Source organism: Chionomys nivalis, chromosome X (assembly GCF_950005125.1).
Source record: "Chionomys nivalis chromosome X, mChiNiv1.1, whole genome shotgun sequence".
NCBI classification, from domain to species: Eukaryota; Metazoa; Chordata; class Mammalia; order Rodentia; family Cricetidae; genus Chionomys; species Chionomys nivalis.
In genome coordinates this window covers 80547374-80561027 of record NC_080112.1, presented here as the reverse complement: position 1 = coordinate 80561027, position 13654 = coordinate 80547374, and the positions used below count along the sequence as shown (strand labels likewise).

General features: G+C 33.9%; 1 protein-coding gene across 1 annotated transcript in view; it reads left to right on the top strand.

Moving 5' to 3' along the window:
* Positions 1 to 13061, top strand: part of Hdx (highly divergent homeobox) — a 101965-nt gene extending 88904 nt beyond the window's left edge. Inside the window, exons 7-9 of the mRNA XM_057759890.1 lie at positions 2540 to 2623; positions 7830 to 7952; positions 12617 to 13061. Coding sequence (XP_057615873.1) covers positions 2540 to 2623; positions 7830 to 7952; positions 12617 to 12742 — 333 coding nt within the window. The 3' untranslated portion in view covers positions 12743 to 13061. The remainder of the gene's footprint in view (positions 1 to 2539; positions 2624 to 7829; positions 7953 to 12616) is intronic.
* Positions 13062 to 13654: the final 593 nt, after the last annotated feature.

The following is a 13654-nucleotide window of genomic DNA, read 5'->3' as shown; positions in this document are numbered from 1 at the left end:
AATTGGACTCTGGTAATTGCATTCAAAATCACAGAAAAGAAAGAAAGACAATATTTTAAGAATTTGAATAGCAGCAGGAACAGGCTGTGTGTGGATTAAACTGGACTGGAAAAAATGTAAACATATAGTGATATTCCCTTAGCAGCTGTTTTAGCAGAATTTGTTTATATTTTGGCCCCACAAAATGATACAGGAATCAAGATAGTATTAAACAATGCCAGACACAAAAAGAAACTCCATTACATTTTCATTTTTGCTTTTGAATCAATGTTCTATGCATAATTTTCATTAAAATCGCACATATGATGGAGTTTTCAGTTCCAAAGTAGTTGTGATATCATAATTTATTGTAACTTCTATCACAGACATTATTTCTTTGACCCAATAATCCTAAACATCTATTTAATAAAAGCAGAACACATACAATATATATTTGGGCTCATATTTGTTAAATACCAACAATATCTAGCATTATTTTCTACCTCTAAAATAGAGTTCTGGATTGCATTTCATTGACTTTTAATTCAACAGACATATTAAAAAATTAGGTTTGATTTTAAGGCAGTTTTATTTTTTTATCAAATGACTTACAATCATTGTTTTCCACAGTGAACTCTCCTAATATTTTAAATCTTGCCAAATATCTCCTTCTGTTCTAGATTTTAATTATAACATATTAAATATAATTATTTACAATTGAAAGATCTTTTCCCCCAAAGATATGTTCACTTCTAGCCTGAATTTCTCTACATTGAATCTCCCCAGTAGCAGACAACTAAAAATAATAAATGAAGTCGTGGCATGCTATGACTCAGTCATTTCAGCACCTAATTTTTCAAGAACAATTGATTTTCAGAGACAAAACTTCAAACTTTCAAATGTTGATCTTCTCTCCCTGTAACTTTTGAGTGCCCCCAATTATTCATGGATTACAAATCCCAGAGACATATAAGACCCACTTATATGCACAACTCCATACAGTGGCTGTTGGTACCTACTTTTCTTAAATGCCTACCTCTATTTTTCCAGAATCAATCCAAACAGGTAGCAAATCTAAAAACCTTAGAACAAGAAGTATGAAGTGTAAAGCCTAGAGAAGACTGATATGATTAAGACTCAACTTTATCCTGATTCTAATAGAAAAAAAAGAATTAGACACATCTCCACGCAGTGGTAGAAGGCAATTTCACTGCAGCTGTCCCTGACTCACAGAAAGCAGGTCAAAAGCCCTGTGATGATATCATTTCCTCAATGGCAGTATATCAAGTACGATGATTCGAAGTTTGTGACTTTTAATCACATATATTTTAATCATATATATGGAATATAGATATATAATATAAATTCCAGGTAGAAAGTCTAATTTCATATTCTGCCTACGACATGCTGCTGTTAATGTGCTTGTTCTTAAAATACTGACTACTGACTAAATCTGGTTTATCTTCCCTCTTTTTAAACCTCACTTTTGGTTAACAGTGTTTAAATGTTTTAAGGTACAGTTTGTTTCCCCTTAACTACATTGTTTTACATGCAAAGGATAATATTTAAACTGATTTTTATTGGTTTTTTCTTTATTTTTTAAAAGGTTTTCTTATTAAATAATTTGTTTTATCCTTCCAATTGGAGCTTATTGGTAATTCTTTTAATCAGCACTGAGATGTATTGTTTACTTTTTGACAGATATTTACTTATTATCTATGGTACACAAGATACTTCACAAGCCTTTTTTGTTGTGCCTTAATTCTGAAGCTAGGGGAACCTCTCTTGTCTCTGTCCTCTCCTTGCTCTCTTTGTTACTGTCCAATGAAGAAAACAAATCCCCATGCAATTTTCAGCATTCTATCATAGATGTCTGCTTCAAATGTCTAGCTAATGGAGCACATTAAATATGTGAATTTTTAGACCTTGTATTTTCCTTTGGGATACATGCCATATGTTAACATTTTCATTAGAAGGAAGGGTCATGTTGAGACAGTAAAGGAACCCGTTTCTAGTGTGTGTGTGTGTGTGTGTGTGTGTGTGTGTGTGAGAGAGAGAGAGAGAGAGAGAGAGAGAGAGAGAGAGAGAGAGAGAGAGAGAAAGAAAGAAAGAAAGAAAGAAAGAAAGAAAGAAAGAAAGAAAGAAAGAAAGAAAGAAAGAAAGAAAGAAAGAAAGAAAGAGAAAGATTATTTAATCCCAGCACTCGGGAGGCAGAGGCAGGCGGATCTCTGTGAGTTCGAGACCAGCCTGGTCTACAAGAGCTAGTTCCAGGACAGGCTCCAAAACCACAGAGAAACCCTGTCTCGAAAAACCAAAAAAAAAAAAAAAGAGAGAGAGAAAGATTAAAAGTTAGTTCCTTATCCAAGAAGGGCCGTATCAATCACCAATTAAAGACATAAGGGGTAACACAGACACGTCCTGTGTGTAACACCAAGGAGCCAACCATCAAAGTTTAATCCAGATAACCTAAATCTCTCTGTCACCAAAACTAAATATTAAATAGGTATGATGGACACATTGTGTATAGTGATCTGATATATATTTGTTGCCTATGTTACAGAAAATAGAAATTATCGATGATGAAGAAAGTGACATGATAAGCAATTCCGAGGTAGAACAAGTGAATTCTCTCCTGGATTATAAGGTAAAGGGAATTTCAAGTTCTGAACTCATTAAGGGGAGCTATTGAGTGGAAAAGATTTATAGTGCCTCTGATTTCCCCATCTGATAGACTAGGCAATCTGAGTCTCTGTCCTGATTATCTCAGGCAACTTGAAAATTAGTCAAAATGTTGGACATTTTAATACTGCTGGCTTGTTTGGTTGTAATGGTTTTTAAAAACAAGTGTTTACTGGCTTAAAAATTGGCATTGATTGTGTTCAAGTGGGAATAACATATAGTGGGGGTAAATGTGAAATTTATGGTAGAGTTGAGAGAGGTGGTGGTGTGTACATGAAGTCCCAGGTATATGTGGTGATGAAGCAGGAGCATCACTTTAGCTCAGCAATTTAAAACCAGGCTGGACAACATTGAAAGACCCTCCCTCAAACAAAATAAACACAACAGTAACAAGAATATGTTAGGAAATGGGAGAATTTCTTTTCCAGTGTCCATTGCTAATTTTATATTGGATTACGGTTTCTTCCAAGACTGTCTTTAAGACTATACCTGATATCATTTTTTAAGAATTTGAAAAACACTTCCCAACGAAAATACAGGGTGAATATGAATAGAGATGACCTTTTCTTAATGCCACTTGTTACTAAATTGGAAGGCATCCTCTGATACCGTGTCACGCATAATTTTGTTTTTACTCAATTTTGACATAAGTTATCAATCTGTTTGTCAATTTGTTTTTTGTGTACAAGTGCTCTCCCCTTGTTACTCAGCAGCCTATCTTGCTAGGAAACTTTGGGTTTTCTGAAATTTTGGCACACAGTGTTTCTTTCTAAATACCAAGTTTCTTTTTGTGGAGTATAATCAGAATTTAAAGCTTATGATAGTAACAAAGACCACCATTTAATTAGAAAACAGCTTTCACTTTCATCAAAAAAAAATCCTTGCAGTTTTAGACTAGTTTAACTGAATTTTAGACCATTGTACATTTTGTTTTCCTAATGTTCATAGCATTACAAGCTTTAAAATATTGAGTGTTATAGACACAAAGGGAAATTGTCTCTTGAAATTTATTTCTGAGTGGTCAAAGAACACAATAAAATTATGTATTTAAACTGTATTTATGTGTAGATATAGTAGGTCCTACTTGTTTTCCCAGCGCTCACCAGTCTGAGGCAGGAGGAGCTCCATTAATTCAAGGCCAGCCTAGAATATATAAGTGATCTTATCTTAAAAACAAATAAATTTTCAATAAAAATAAACTGTATTCCCAACTAGCTGAATTATAAAGTTGCTGGTTTTCAGTTTGAAGAGATCATACTAATACTCCCTTGTGGTCATATAATACTTCTAACTACTGAGTTCAGGATTAAAATGACTTTGCAGACCAGGTCACTGCTTGGCACGGGCTGTGGAAAGTGCAGGCGAGAGGACTGGATTGCACAGCTGTTAAGTGTGCCCCACTTAGCACTCCTGAACAGGTCAAACAGGGTTGGACTGAAACATAGAGGATTCTTTTCCAGGACATACCTCTCCCCTTTTCAGTGGCAGTTCACTTGAGAAAGTTTGCAGCTAAAGACCGGGGAGGGAAGAGCAGAATAGGCAGTGAATGCTTGCATTGAACTCTAATAGACAGTTTAGTAATCCAATGTTTTCCAATGTGGGAGCAGGAGATCCCATAATGGGTCATTCTTTATAATTACCTCCATCACATTTAAGCTTCTTTCTTTGAATTCACAATATTTGTACACATATATAGCAAAAATCTATTTTTCTATACATTATTTTCATATGCTTCCATTTACCATCTGTGAACTTTGGGCCTGGAGTTGCCATTGCATATTTTGAGCATTGCTGTAAAACATATCAGTTTAGAAATTTAATACCTTGAATAAAGTTGCTATACTCTATTTAAATAAACACACTAGTGTTCTTTGTTTAGGGGTGAAAGTTATTTTTTTCATTTCTTAAGTATATTCATAATAAGTTTCTTGAAGGCAGAAATGTATTTTAATCACCTATGTGTTATTTGGATGGGGAGCCCTGGCACATAGATGTTTAGTAAGCAGTTGCTTAGAAAGTAATTGAATAAATTAATTTGTCTCTGGAAATAATTTTAATAGTCTCCCAAGTGTTTATTTGTATAAATTCAATTACTATTAGAAGCTCCAGCATTTTAAACTTTCCCATACTGAATTCATCTTCTGTGCTTGGGATTTATTATAACAAACTAAAAGAATGTTCTCTATAGTGCATTTTATTAATATAAAGTTTAGTTGTTATAGCATTCTGATTGAGATGCATCGGTAGAAATTCATATTTCTGGGGGTTAACTAATCCCAAATCCTTATGAGGAAAGCTGATGGATGCAATACCTGTGGCATGAGTAACTATATCATAAAATAGGGCATGGTAGCTGTTAATAGCCTTCCCAGAGATCAAAGCTCTGGCATATTTGCAACCTTGTGTCTCACAGCAATCATTCTGCAAAATTATGAACAGTTTGCTGGAAATGTGGAGAAGGCTTTTTAGCAAAAATAAACTAGGCCTTATTTTGTAAAAGTTGGTGTCTGCTATTGTCTTATTAGTTGCTTTCCTAAGTACTCCACTGACTTAAGAAAATCTCTAACGCACACATAAATTACTGCCTGTAATCTAGGAAGCATTTAATAGGCTTGCAAAAAGCACTTCTGAGAAGAAAATGTCTACAATATTAAATTATCTTAAAGTTGTTTATGCTTTTCAAACATTTCATAAATACTGAAGAAGGGAAATATTTGCATGAAAAATTAGAGATCCTCCTATGAAAAGATGCTTTCGTGACTTTTGCAAATATGAACTAATGTTTCTAAAATGTTTTCTGATGGACTATGAGTACAGCTCAAGCAGACTGAATGCAAATGAGTCATTATTAAATAATGATACATAGAGCCCGTATTCAAATGACTTTCTGCCTAGTGTGCTGGTACACACCTGTACACCAAGAACTTAGGAAGTGGAGCGCAAGTCAAGGGTACCCTCAACTGCACAGCAAGTTCAAGGATATCCTAGTTATATGAGATTGTGTCTCGAAGAAAATGAAATAGGACAATAACAATTCAAAAACCTCAACAACAGCAAAAGCAAAACAAGGACTGGAAAGATGGCTGAATTGGTAAAGGGCTTGCTAAGGAAGCGTACATACCTGAGTTGGGATTTCCAGCACCCATGTGAAAAGCCTGGCTTGTGAAACATACGTGGAAGCCCAGTGCTGGAAAGGCAGAGACAAAGGGCTAACTGTGCCTAGCTGAAATAGTGGGCTTCATGTTCAGCGAGAGACCCTGTTTCAGAAAAGAAGTTGGAGCACAACTGAAGAAAATGCTTGATATCAACCTGTGACTTATACGCACGCACTCACACACATACACACACACACAGACAGAGTGAGAAAGACTCACACATGTGCATGTGCACACAAATACCACACATACATATACCACATATATGTGCATCAAATATGAAGCAAACAAAACAGAAGAAAATCATTTTCTGGCCAGCATTTTATTAATACAAATCTCTGACAATGACTTCTAATAAAAGTAAAACCATATCATGGCAGAAACATGTTGAATTTCTCTAGAATGCTTACTTTTAACTTAGTTGTGTTAGTGACTGAATAGAAATTTCGCTTGGACAGATGTTTCACTTATTAAGTGGTCTGGAAGGAAGCAGTTTCATCACATAAATTAAGGTTTAAATTGAGCTAATAAGTGATATAGTAAACATGTTCACAGATTGGATGTGATTAATACCACAACATCCACTTGACCAAAATTCTAAAATACCCATACAATCAACTAATTTTAATATGTCTTTAGGAAGCTCTTTGAACAAATGCTGTTTAAAGTCCTCCTGTACTCTGAGACCAGGTCTCCAGTAAAAAGAAGATTCTGTCTACTTCTACAGTTCTTGTCAAAGAGGCTGATTGATATTTGGTTTCATTTATTTTTATTTTTTCATAATGTATATTTCAATTGTAAACTGACCAATTGTAGCTTTATATATTCATGAGGTACAAGGTTAAGGTATGATATATGAATACAGTGGAAAGCAATTAAATCAACCTAATCAACATATCCATCACTTCAAATGCTTATTTTCTATGGTAAGAACCTTAAGTTTTGCCTTTCAAATAGTTGTGGGAATGTACATTATTTATAATTTCCACATATACTATTAAACAAAAGTGATTATTTGCCATCTGTGGAAGCATAAATAGAATTTTAGAAGTGAAATAAACCAGGTATAGAAACATAAGTATGACATTTTTTCACTTATATTTGAAATGTAAAACAATTGAACTCAAAGAAACAGGATAGAATGGTGGCCACCCAAGGCTGCATGGTGAGAGGATTGGGAGATGATTGATGGGCAAATGGTGCCAAGCTTCTATTAGATGAAAGGAATTAAGTTTCCTTTGTTTGGTTGGGATTTGAATCAGCATCTCAGTATGTATCCCAAACTGGCTTCAAACTCTCGAGTACTGGTATTAATAGGAATGTACCACAATGTCCAGCTTAAATTTTATTAATGTTGTTATAATTATTATTAGAGATATTGTGTATGTTTTTATTTAATCAGTTGTACTATATTACATAACTTCCAAAGAGTAAAAAAGTCTCCACAGTGAAATTCACCTCTTAAAATTAATGTACAATTAAATAAAATTGACAATATTTTTATTCATTTATGAATTCATTACTTTTATCATTGCTGTAATCAAATACCAGACAAGAAGCAGTTTACCGGAAGGTTTTGTTTGGGAACTTTCCAAGTTCAAAGGAACACAGCCTCTTAGGGCAAGAAAGGCATGAGGGCAGAAGTGTGAGGTGCTTGGTCACATTGCATCCACAAGCAGATAGAAGACCAGAAGTTATCACACATTAAGGCTAGTCTCCAATGACTCGCATCTTCTAATTGAGTTTGATATAGGAAATTTGTTTCCAAGAAGATAAGTCTTTCTTGTTTTTCTCTTCCTGGAATCTATTTGTAAATTGTTTTCTATTGATGGTTTGTTTAAACAGCAACCTTTGAATACCACGATAATTTCCTGCTGTATTTTATATTCTTTTATGGTTAAAGTTGTTTTTTAATGTTTCTATACTCTGATTGCTTTTTAGTTTTCCTATTCATCAAACATACACAGGCTTGAATTTACATGGGGTAATTTTATTGTTTGGTGTTTTCTCCTTTAGAATGAAGAAGTCAGATTCATTGAAAATGAGCTTGAGATTCAAAAGCAAAAATACTTTAAGCTCCAGACTTTTGTTAGAAACCTGATTCTGGCTATGAAAGCTGATGATAAGGAGCAACAGCAGGTAAGTCCCATGAGAGACCAGTAAGCCACAATGTGTCAAGTTGAAAAATGGCATGTCCTATTGGACGCTTCATATCTCTCCACTTGTATTCTCCATTCTGGCTTGGAGTTTCATGGAGCAAATGGTTCTTTTTATGATCTTTTAAAACATAGTTTTCTTAAGAATAGGTGTTCAGATTTTTTTATATGCTACTAGAGTACAAAGTCAAAATAGCTAATTAGAATATTTTCTTAATTTCAGGATAGCCTATAAGTAGAGAAAATCAAATTTTAAAGTTCATTTTAAAGAATTCCTCAAAAATGTTGTAGACCCATAAGTAGATAGCATGTTTGGGAAGCTTTTTCTGAATGAAAATGTGGGCATTTCTTTATTCAGTAGCAGCTGCCGGAGCTCACAAATGTTTGGACAGTCTGTTCTATGATGTGTTGCTTCTCACTGAGAAAGCATGAAATTATTTGTGAAATTCTTTGTGAGCATGGTGTATAATATTTTGCAATGTAAGTAAGAATGTTTGAAACTTCCACTCCAAAAATGAAATGGCTTGTTTTTGCTATGGATATTTGTTTATAGATTCCTTCCAAATTGCATTTATCCCTCAGGTTTTTCTATATATACATATAGTCTCAAGAAAAACCTGATGTATAGTCTCAAGACTATATAAATATAGTCTCAAGAAAAATACACACATTCATTTAGCCCAATATAAAATATTATGTTTAACACTAAATGATTCCAAATTTGCTGCTGTTATTTATCACCATGCTAACTCCTTATAAGAAAAGTTCCATGAGTAGTATGAGATACAGGTAACTATAATTTAGTAAATAGTCTTAGAAGATTTTATTCAGCAAAAATTGTCAAAAATAAAATCACTGATGTCTTGTACTCCAAGAAGGTTATGCATATATAGCCCGTCTCAGACATTTCCAGGGAAAAGTTTAATGTCTGAACATCCCATAATTCTCCTTTCTTACAAAGAACAAGGTCTCCATATATTTAACTGATATACTGAGCTACAAAATTTAAAATAGGAGAGTTCATTCATGGGACTAAAACCAGCATGAGTATTATTTGCCCACATTTATGAATTTACTCTTTCAACTCCGACGATACATGGAGAGCACAATACAAATGACCTTAGTTGCCTTGGATACCTTTATTTAAGTGTATTGCTTTATTATGCATGGTTTGCACATTTCAAGGCATATTGAAAATGTGTTAATAGGCTAGGTACAGTGGCTTATGCCACCACTCAAGCACTAGTGAAGCTTAGGTAGTGAACTGTTTTGAGTTTGAGTTCCGCATGGCCATAAACTAAGACCTTACCTTAAAACAGGCAAAGGACAGCAAAAAAAGAGTATGTTTGACTTATATGAACCTAAAATACAGATTTTTAAATTAATAAGAGCAATAGTATTGAGCACAATTTCAATAGAATAATAGATTTCAAATAACTGTAGAACACATACTATACACACCCGCACGCGCGCGCACGCGCACACACACACACACAAACACACACAAACAGCTCCAACTTTAGGCTAAATTAGAAAGTTTTTCTTGTCCGAAAAATCCAGTATCAATTTTGAATTCAGCTTCATAACCAGCTAACTAGTAAATGTCTTTGTATCTTGACATCTGAAAATAAGCTCATAGCTTTGCTTTGGTTCTTTCTTGAGCTCTACATTTTTCTCCGCTCTCCTCCCTGCCTCTTCCCTCCCCTTCAATCCTCCCACAAGGTCCCCATGCTCCCAATTCACTCAGGATATCTTGTCTTTCCCAATGATTACTAACAAATAAGAAAAGTAACTAACATGCTTTTGTTTTTCCTTTTCTAGTTTTCTTCTGATAAAAGACTACTGAAGTAAGACATGAACACAGTGTGGGCTGAAGTAGAGAATGATACAAAAATAATACTAAATGCCACAGCCTATAGAATCAGCAGCTTAAATAGAACCTGTGATTATTTTTCATGCACAAGATTGAGTATAATGATTTTTAAAATACATTCCCTAAGCATAAATTATACTGGATACGGTGGTGATAGACACCTGTAATTACTTGGAAATTTAAAGCAGAAAGGTCATGCGTACAGCCTGGACTCTGCCTCTGACGCAGAAAACTAATGAATTATCCATACGATTACATATATGATACTAGTAGTGATTCACAAAAATAATCCAAGTTTTCTCTTATGTTCAAACTTTGAAATATTCAGAAGTTTATTTCTGGAAATATATTATATTCTACCTAGTAAAATAGAAACATTTGCCTTACTTTCTTATTTTTAAAAAATATACAGTATTTCTTTCATTAATCTTGACATGGATAAGTTGAATGAGATGAGCGATCTAGGGACTATTTTGCCCAAATAAAGAAGTCCAGGGTTTAAAAACTAGATATGGTACTTTCTTACTGAAACATTAGATTACCTAAAGGTTGTCTTTTTAAAATCAATAATAGCCATTTTAACATCCAGATAATGTTGCCAACATTGCTCTAAGTCATTAGTTATAGTCTTTCTTCCCCTGATAATTCACTGTGTGATCCTAGCCAGATCGATTGCCTTTCTTAAACTTCAATTTCTCCACTCTGCAAGGAGGATAAGAATGATTATCAATTTTACATTCACATCTTACAGCCTAGAATAAGTATTACAGACACTGAGCGTATATTTGGCAAAAGTGTTAATGATCTCTTGGGAAAAAATGGCACTTGGTCAGACCTTGAAAATAGTTGTTACTGATGAAGAACATGCAATAAAAAATATTGAGGCTGTAGATGTGAGTCATTGTCAGAGTGTTTTTTCCAGAGTAAATTAGATCCTGGGTTCAATCTGCCACACGGGGGATGGGAGAATAGAGGAAATTTAACTGTGCTTACTTATATCTCTGTGGAAAAGACAATTCTAATCATCAGCAGAGACTTGTTTAATGCCCTGATATTGCAGTCCAGTAAGATATTGAAAGAATTTTGAGGTGCAATCTATATATCAAAAGTGTTATGAACTACCTCATTTACTGAACATTTTAAATTCTATTCTTATTTTAGTCAGCCAACTATATGCAATACAACAAAGAAAAGATAAATAGCAATGTTTTTCTAGTTTGTACATCTCTCCACTAGAATTTACGGTATGAAATTTTCTAAGCCACTTGAATTTCCCATATACAATGAGTGTCAATTTGAACGCCTTTCCATTCTTAATATGGCATGTTCAAAATTGTAGAGCAAGCTCAATCAAGTGATTGATGTACCCACTCACATTCTGAACACCAACATTAGCAAAGGCCCCATTGTACCTGAACTGGATCAGCAGTAGCTTACTGTTCTAGAAGAAAATGGCGTGGGCCATATTACTGCAGCTTAGTACCTCAGAAAGCAAGTGGTATCTTTATGGTACGTTCATATGGAAGTGCACTTAGTTTCAGCAAGAAATCTATGGGTAATTTAGTGGTACAAAATAAATAATAACTTTCTCCACATATAAGTTAGTTTTTCATTACATAGCCTGACAAAAAACAAAATGTTTTCTTGTCATTTGTGTGCTGCAAGGCAAAAATTAAAGGATGTGTAACTCACTGTTTTTTTGAGGAGAATCATGTCTTATTTTGACAGTGTATTTTTCCCCAGCATACCCCGTCTTTCTGTTCCTTAATTGGACAATGGCCAGCTTACATTTGTTCCTATTGCCTTGGTTCTTGTTTACTAATACTCCCCAAACCCACAATACAAGTAATGCTGTTGAAAATTTTCCAGACAGACTATGCTGTTTTACTTCTGATTTCTTAAAGTTAAATGGGCATGAGCACTGTCGAGCACATAAATCTTGGTTGTGTATTTCTCTAGTATAGATACATTTTCTACGAATACAAATGAAACAATTAGAATATGGTCAAGCTTAGCTCAAGAATGTTGGCATATCCTAATTGTCACAGCAAAGAAATGAGCAGATAGATACCTTGTTACAACAGCCATAATTGAACAGACCCTGCTAGGTGCTTCGTCACCTGTATGGACATAGTCTAAGGAAAGGAAACAAACAAAAACTCCACACAATAGTTTCAAATTGTTAAAATTTTATCTAAAGTACAATAGAAGAGTTTCCCCCTAACTGCTAAATTCATTCTTTTAACAAAGAACAAAATAGGTCTTTGTTGAAATGCGGGTTTCGTTAAATGATATTATAACTAGGCATGACTATTTTAATTAAAAAATGAAATTTTAAAGCCCTTTAGCAGTGAGCAGTCAACACACAAAACTAGTATGAAAACCACTTACTACAACCGTTTAAAAGCCTATGGTTAAAAAATCCTTGGTTTGGGATAGTTGCTTATGGCTTCACCCATGCCACTCTAAACCACTCTGAATGCTGCAGGTCTCGTCAGAATGCATGTTCATTTCCCTCTTGATTTCTCCTTTGTTTAAGATTCTACTCCACATAATCCACATACTTGGCATCTAATACGTAGTTCTTTCATAGCATGATATGAAAACTTACTGTTTTAGATAAGGAATTGTGTAAGATCCTTAAAAATAAATGTTTCTTTCTTTAAATCCATTGGAGTAAATTAAAACAAGAGAATTACAACTATTAACATAAAGTTGGAAAAATATCTGTCTGCATACTAATCCACGACAATTGATTTTTTTTTTCTGATAAGGCACTGCTGTCAGATTTACCTCCTGAATTAGAAGAGATGGATTTCAGTCACGCCTCACCGGATCCTGATGATACCTCATTCAGTGTGTCTTCATTATCAGAGAAAAATGCCTCAGACAGTTTGTGATTAGGGGTGGGGGATATGATGTATTCTGTTGGTTGACTAACAGGTGTGCATTTCAAGATAACTATATTTTTCCCCAATAATCTTCAACTGGAAAAACACATTGTTAAAACAGGCATATTCTGTAAAGGAAGGACAAGAAATAATGGCTACAATAAAAATGCATGTTAAGTGTAAAAATACTTGAAATGTGTTTTTAAAACTTCTATAAAATCCTAGAAAATTTATATTTAATTTTAAGCAATTCAGCCATGAAATCTATTATATCTGATTTTTGAAAGATTTTTGCTTATTGTTTAAGAAGAATATTAGTAGTAGTTTCAACCAGAGACATAAAAATAATCATATTTCAACATTACTAGGTTGCTAAAGCTTTATTAGTCTTACTTTTGTAGCCACTGCAGCTTCCGTCTCCTCTCATTTTCTTATCATCCATATACATTTGTACTCAGGAAAGTGGGCTGAAAGTTAAAAAAACAAAACCTAAATGTATGTTTAACCTGGATGAATTCTAGGATTTATTTTTAACTCCTATGAGAATTTGACCTAAGATAATGGTTAGAAATTGAGACAATTACTAGAATGTAATTTAAGTTATTGGTATTCTTCTGTCTAAACCTAAAACTGGGGAGAGTGGAAAATACTCTGGAAAGTAAATTAACCAACAAAAGCCAAAACATTTAAGTATACAAAAACGGTACTTTATAAAAGACAGTTTTAATCTCAATTCTTGTATACTGAAAATGATCAGTATTAATGATTTACACTCTACTATATAGTAAATTTATATAATTCATTTAGAGAAAATATTGCACAAATACTTCAAGTTTACCAACAATTTCATAGTATTCTTTCACATCATGAATTTTGTGAAGCAGGAAATCAAAGTATGCCACTCATATTGGTTTTCTTTTG